A 7,488-nucleotide genomic window follows, 5' to 3' on the forward strand; every position below is an offset into this window, starting at 1 on the left:
TACGTGTAATCCAAATTGGGAAGAAATAAAAAGTTTGTTATTACCAGGCCAACAATCAATAAATCGTCACGATATCGTTACACGTGTGTTTAAACAAAAGTTAAAATCTTTAATTAATTTAATCGTAAAATATTCAGTTTTACACACAGCAACACACGTTGCTGGCTGTATTCATTTGAGTGGCAAAAGCGAGGTTTGCCTCATTCTCATATTTTGGTTTGGCTTGAAGTTAATCGCGCCGTCTCGAGTTTTGTTTGTTATTTTTATTTATACAGTTTAATTTGTACCGGTTTAGTGTTTTCGTATTTTACTTTACCTACACTCTAACCATAAATACTTGGTATTGTGTTATTATTGTGCAGTATTCAGTATTGAATATTCTTTAATTTTTTTTAAATTTAGTATAATGCCGTGGAAATCTAATCTACACAATCAGTATAGTAAAAATGCACGACGTATGCGTGCTAATAGAGCTCATGAATCGGAAGAACAAATTGCAGCAAGAAACGCAGCTCAACAAATCAGAACAGCAGAAATTCGCAGACAAGAGTCTCGAGAACAGCGTGATGAACGTCTACGACAAAATATATTGAGAACAAGATCGGCGCGAGAACGGCACATAGCCACATTTAGAGAACTTGACAGAGAGCGACAACAAACCAACCGTGCATTAACACGTGCATCATTCGTTCGCCTTGCGTTCGAATATGCACCAGATATCAATTACTCTGCACATACTAAAATTATAATTGGCGCAATGGATAAAATATGCCAATATTGTCAAGCGTTAAAATTCCGCAATGAAACGATTGGTATGTGTTGTGCATCTGGAAAAGTTGTACTGGCACCTCTCTTCCTATTCCACCGGAACCTTTAAAATCATTTCTTGCTGGCGAATCAGACGATTCGAAATTATTTTTACGTAAGACACGCAAATTCAATTCTTGCTTCCAAATGACGTCCTTTGGCGCAACTAAAATTTGCGACCTCACATCTGATGGAAATAATTTTGTAACTACGTTCAAAATCCAAGGCCAAGTGTACCACAAGATTGGGTCATTAATGCCAATGCCTAATGATGATCCAAAGTTTCTCCAAATTTATTTTATGGGCAGTTGTGAGGAACGCGTAACAACTCGGTGCCTGCATAATTTCATCGAACAAGCAGAAGAGAGAGCAATTGTGGAATCTTTGGAAAACTTTTTTTGAAAATTATAATCAACTTATCCAATTATTTAAAAGAGTATCGCCTCAATTAAGAAATGATAATTATCAAATTGTCATCAAAGCCGACAAAGTACCTGCAGGAGAACACGCTGGAAGGTTCAACGCGCCAACCGTAGATGAAGTTGCTGTTATTATGGTTGGTGATCCAGTTAACAACAGAGACCTCAAAATCATACGTCGAGACAGCACTGTTCATATAATTTCAGACCTTCATCGTTCGTATTTCCGATTTGTTTAGCTTTTGCGATGACTATAAATAAATCTCAAGGCCAAACAATGTCTATTTACGGTTTGGATTTGGAAAACACATGTTTCTCACATGGACAGCTATATGTTGCCTGCTCACGTGTAGGAAAACCATCAAATCTCTTCGTGTTAGCGAAAGACAGGTTAACCAGGAATGTTGTACACAAAGTAGTACTTAGATAATTTTTAGTTTTAATAATTTAATTTATTTTTGTATGTTTTTAATGTATATAGTATTTTCTGTAAGTAGGTCACTGATTACAAACAATAATTTAATATAAGATGAATAAAATGTAAATTCAGAAAATATATATTTTGGTTTGTACTTAATTTCAACTTTTAGATACTTTACCTATTACTTTTAAATTTTCTCATACATAATAACACTAATACATGGCCTACGAAAATGCTAAAAAACCAACTAATACGCGGGCAACGCCGTGTCGGGACAGCTAGTATTAATTATTTTTCAATTTTCTGGGTATTAATTTATAAGTTTGTATAGCATAATTTTTGGGATTGAACCTTACTACTTATTCTTATGTGACGCTTTAGTTCTAGGGTAAACATAATTAGTATGTTGATTTGGATAGCTGAAAAATTGGTTAGTATTAAATTAAACAAATATTCATACAAGTTCACACAGAACTAGTCATCCACCAATTATCTGAGGGGTGCCAGTCGACAACCCTGACCCTCCTGTGTGCACCACTGATTAGTTTTAATAATAATATTAATTAGTGCGAAAAAAATTATTATCCGTGAATTTGTTATTATTATTTTTTATTATTTGTTTCCATGGCATCAAAAATGCATTAATGTCACCGTACGTTCTAACATTAAAATTTGGCGTGTCCATCATTTTTCTACGAAATATCAATCCACTGCAATACTGCAACGGTACCAGGCTTTCAGTAAAAAATTTGATGAACAACATTATCGAAGCTACAATTTTAAACGGAAAGTTTAAAGGCGATGATTTACTATTACCTTGCATCTCAATGATTCCAACAGATATGCCTATCGAATTCAAACTTTGCAGTTTCCGGTACGACTCGACTTTACAATGGCCATCAACAAAGCACAACGACAATTGCTACATGTGTGTGAATAGAATTTGGAAAATCCATGCTTCTTACATGGACAGATGGTCATCGTGGCATGGTCACGCGTTGGAAAACCTTCTGCTTTATTTGTGTACGCACCAAAAGGAAAAACAAAAAATATTGTATTCCGAATGCACTTCAAAAAATTTAATTCAATTGAATACTTGAATTTTCAGACTTTTCTCGATAAAACTAATAAAATTACATAATGACAAACTAAATTGAATATCATTTTTACGTAGAATATTTTACGAATGGATCTTCACAGGAAAAAATTGTTTGTGTCCGTATATAATATTGCCTACAATTAGCCTATTTTTTGCAGCTGTCAAAATGTGATAACAATGATAAAACGATAACATCTTTTTTATTATAATAATTTTATGTATTGATAAATTTAAATTTAAATCGTTAAATAGGTACATCAATAGTTAAATAAATGTAATAATACACAATTCGAAAAAAAACACAATATTTATTTACGGTCGTCATTTAAAAGGTACAATTCAAAAGTAATAAAAAATATAATATTTTTATTACTCTCATATTTCTCCATACCTCTAAGTTCAAAGTATCATATTTTAATTTTTATTAAACGAGGACAATGAATTAATTGTAAGATACAGCAATACTCACTTATGGCACCAAAAAGAAATTGATAAATTAAGGTTTACTACAGCTGATAGAACAAAATTGGCAGGTAGCTTATTTTATTTTATATGTATAATACTATACTACCATCTATATTGGTTCCTATACAAAGGGTATTAAATGATGTGCAAGATTCTGTGGAAGGAATAACATTGAAATGTTTATAGTATGAGTATATTATGGGCCAAATAGTTAGTAAAATATATTAATAATCCAATTTTGTATTTTAAATATTTTGCCACAAATTTAGGAAAAGATGATTTTTGTACTTGAAAATGATTAAATCTGTGTTTATGAGACCCATGGTTTAAACTTTTAACAGTTAGCTACGCTTTTATAAAAAAAATACAAAATATTTATTAAATCTAATTATAACATTTGTATTATATTTTTGCTTGAAATATTCACAATGAATTGTGTATTTTTAAATATTAAATTACGATATTATGTTTTTTTTTGAACTGTGTATTATTAAATTTATTTAACTATTATAGCAATATATAAAACTATTATAATAAAAATGATGTTATCGTTTTCTCAATGTTATCACATTTTGATAGCTGCAAAAAAGGGACTAAATATAGGCAATATTATATACGGTCACAAACAATTTTTTCTTGCGAAGATCCATTCGTAATATTTTGATTGTTATCTATAGTGTCATTATGTATAAATTATGTATGTACTGCTAGCATAATCACAAATAACGAATTTAACACACAGTTTGAGACATATTAAAGGTAAAATTTTTAACGAACTAATTAGTGCATGGGTTCAGCTAGTATATTTATATACGCTTTTTAATTTTTTTTATTTCATTAATAGATATTTACAATATATTATTTGAAATAATAAGTAATTTTCAAATTTATACATTTATATAGCACATATTGAGGAAATAATTTTCTAACAACCAGTGGCATAGCGAATTCAAGAGGCAAGTACATTTTGTCGACACCCACCACAAGGCCGTATCTGGGGAGGGGTCCAGGGTGTCTGGACCCTCCGAAATTTCTTCAATATGCAGTAATATGCAGTAATTAAATAAGTACCTAATACATTTAGTTATTATTAGGTCGAAAAAACAATAATTCATAACTCAAAAGTATAATAATTGAAAAGTAAATAATGTATTCAATTCTTTAATATTTTTTTCACTATCGATATTGTTAATATTTGATATCACAATCAGTGACAATAAGATTATTGGTTTTAAGAAATATAAGGAAGGCATCTCTTGAGCACTGGTCCTAATTTTAAAATATACTGCTTTTGTTCATATCAGAAAATCTTAAAGAATAATTTTCATTCAAATTCTCATATAAGCCTGTTATAAATATAGTTTGAAATACACACAGTAAGTACTGAGTACACACATAATACATTGACATTTAAAAAACTCAACTACTTGCTATCTATAGTGATAGTTCAAATACAAAATATGTCAGTTTGATTATAAACACAAAATCAATTCACTAACCGTAATTAATCGTTGGAGATGGCTTTGGCGTTTCGCTTTTTTCATCCATCAATATATTTTTAACATTGCTTTTATTGTTATCAAAACTGTCCAATTCTACTAGTTTATCTGAAGGAATAATTTGTATATTTATTATTAAATAAGCTACCTATATAATTAGTATAATATAATAACCTGAATCAAAATGATTTGTGTTCAATTCAGATGAAGTAACATACATTGACATTAGGACTGGATATAGCTTTAGCTGAATTTTGATACAACGATTCAAGTTTATCAAATATAAAATATGAATTTCACATGATTATACTGAGACAGACTGTGTGAATATAGTGAAACAGTATACTAATATTAAAGTCAAAATAAATATATTAAAAGAGCAAGATAAAAACACCGGTGAACACCAAAAATAAAAATAAAAACTTAAATAAAGTGTACATACTGGATATTTTAACTGCACTCGAAGACTGTGAAGAGGCCGTAGAGAGGTGCGTTACCCCAGCACCCGCACTTTCGAAAACATGAATTGTAATCAAGCATTATTATTTACTTTATTTTGTACAATTTTGTACAACCAAAATTAAATTTTGTACAACCCCCGAACCTCCCCGAAATTCAATTTCATTTTACGGGTGCTGGGGTAACGTTACACCAGCACCCGGATCAACTAATTTTCTCAAATTTCAACTTTAAACCGTACAGTATTATGTACTTTATTTTATACAATTTTGTACAACCAAAATTAAATTTTGTACAATGTAGAATTGACCATCATTATATAATTTTGTTGAACAGCTTAAATAATTTAAAATAAATATTATTTTATTTGTATAAAAGTATTTAGAAATTTTTTTTTTTAGTTAGGTAACTAAAGTGTATTTACAGATAGAAATTTTATTTATTTAAAAAAAATAATTATCCAAATTAACTTTTTGTCTTTTATTTTTTTTTCGACATGATTCCACATGTCTTGTTCAATTAGTGTCATTCTCATAATTTCGATCACGTCGACAAAACTCACACGTCAAACTCATAATTAATAAATTAATATATTTATGTATTATTTTTATTATTATTATTATTATTAGAAAAATAACGCAAAATCACATACAAAATAACGAAAAATAACAGACATAAAAAATTTTAATCAAGAACATAAGTAAAGTAAATATACTTTTCAAGTCTTAACCATACTAGTATTCAAGGCTCCAAGTGTCCAAATCTCCAAATTATTTTTGTCTCGTTAATCGTTTCATTATGTTTATTACAAAATGGTTTCTACCATAGAGTATGGACTGCGATATTAAATATTAATATAATATTATACTCATTAATCCGTATTATTATTATTATAGGCCATGGATTAGATTCCGATTTATTTTTTTAAAAATAGCCGCTGCTGCAATAATTATTGCCCAACGACAGAACGCCCTGCCCCACCATGCATTATGATATTGTGGGTGTGCGTCGGTGTCGGATCCTTATCATTTTTCTGACAACTGCACCAAGTGCATTATAGCCCCAACCCTGCTAATTGCATTAACTGAGTGTTGCTTCCTTATTGTCTACTCTCTGGATACTATTAGTAACTGTAACTTAGTATTTAATATTTACAAATTACAGCCTTATTTATTTTAAAATAAAAACTCACGAACCACCCACCCACCACCCGCTAAGAAAGTTTTGGGGTATTTACCACATTTGTCATACGCACCACTGATCACAATACGATATCGATATACATGAAAATATATTGATACTTTAAATTTTATAATAATATATTTTTGCACTATTATTACATTTTATTCCTCCAATATCTAAGTTTGCCCAACTACTTTTTAATCTTTACTTCTTTTGTTTACTATCTTTTTCTATTATCGTAGTATTTTCATTGTTTAATGGATGATTCTTTTATTTTTAATATCAATAAATAATATCAGAATACTAAATAATTTTTCCCAATTGACGTTATCGAATGCTTTTTTCGAGTCAACAAATGCTTGATTCGTACATTGACTAGAGCCCAACTTAAGAAATATGGGCCCGGGGCAATATAATCTTAGGGCCCTTTAATATTTGTTTAATGTAATTTAAAAATTACAGTCAACATTAAAATAACATTATTGCATTAGTGAACAAAAGTTTTATTTACAGACCAAAAATTAATTGTTCATACTCGTATTATATTTAAAAATAATTATTAAGTACCGGTAAAAATGAAAAATATTAATTATTTATTAATGTTTATTAAATTACATAAATAAAAATTTAAGTCAATGGTTTCTTTTGAGATTTTAGTTCACTAAACTCCTGAATTAGATCTGAAAAATCCAATGTGTCAGTTATTTCCCTTTCAGCAGATAGACGAACGAGTGAGTTAAATTTTTTTTGAATAAACGTTCTTCTGGCGTTTTCAATAAGTTCTAATTTTGAATTTGTTCTTTTTGCTTCACGATTCGAAATTGGCAAAGTTAAATAAATTCGTAGAGAAATGCACATATTTGGAAAGATTTTTTTAAAATTATTTTCATGTACATATAAGTATATATTTTGAGGAGTAATTATTGGTAAATTTAACTGTATTACATAATTTGAAAAGTGCACAATCTCTTGTTTTATATTAGTTATATCAATATCATCTTTAAAGGTCGATTCACACATAACAATGACGTGACGTGACGTGACGTGATATTAGTGAGCTTCAGTGAAAAAAAAAATATTATAGACCGTGATAGACCGTGCGTGTTCAGACGCGTCCGACGCAGTGAAGCTCTGGCG

At 29.6% G+C, this 7,488-nt stretch overlaps 1 protein-coding gene across 1 annotated transcript; it reads left to right on the forward strand.

The window, feature by feature from the left end:
- The first annotated feature begins 954 nt into the window (after positions 1–954).
- On the forward strand, positions 955–1,656 carry LOC112685099. The gene is made up of 3 exons (XM_025556870.1): positions 955–1,139; positions 1,243–1,403; positions 1,466–1,656. The coding sequence occupies exons 1-3, from the start codon at positions 955–957 to the stop codon at positions 1,654–1,656; spliced, it is 537 nt and encodes a 178-aa protein (XP_025412655.1).
- The last annotated feature ends 5,832 nt before the right edge of the window (positions 1,657–7,488 follow it).

The sequence above is a fragment of the Sipha flava genome, unplaced genomic scaffold (assembly GCF_003268045.1).
Source record: "Sipha flava isolate LNK unplaced genomic scaffold, YSA_version1 265_pilon_pilon, whole genome shotgun sequence".
Classification (NCBI taxonomy): domain Eukaryota; kingdom Metazoa; phylum Arthropoda; class Insecta; order Hemiptera; family Aphididae; genus Sipha; species Sipha flava.

Bases quoted from the DNA above. Each gene is read 5' to 3' on its own strand.
- LOC112685099 (XM_025556870.1), top strand. From the start codon at position 955: ATGACGTCCTTTGGCGCAACTAAAATTTGCGACCTCACATCTGATGGA. The intron at 1,140-1,242 runs GTGCCTGCATAA...ATTATTTAAAAG, and splicing joins GAGGAACGCGTAACAACTCG to AGTATCGCCTCAATTAAGAA. The intron at 1,404-1,465 runs GTCGAGACAGCA...CGATTTGTTTAG, and splicing joins CAGAGACCTCAAAATCATAC to CTTTTGCGATGACTATAAAT.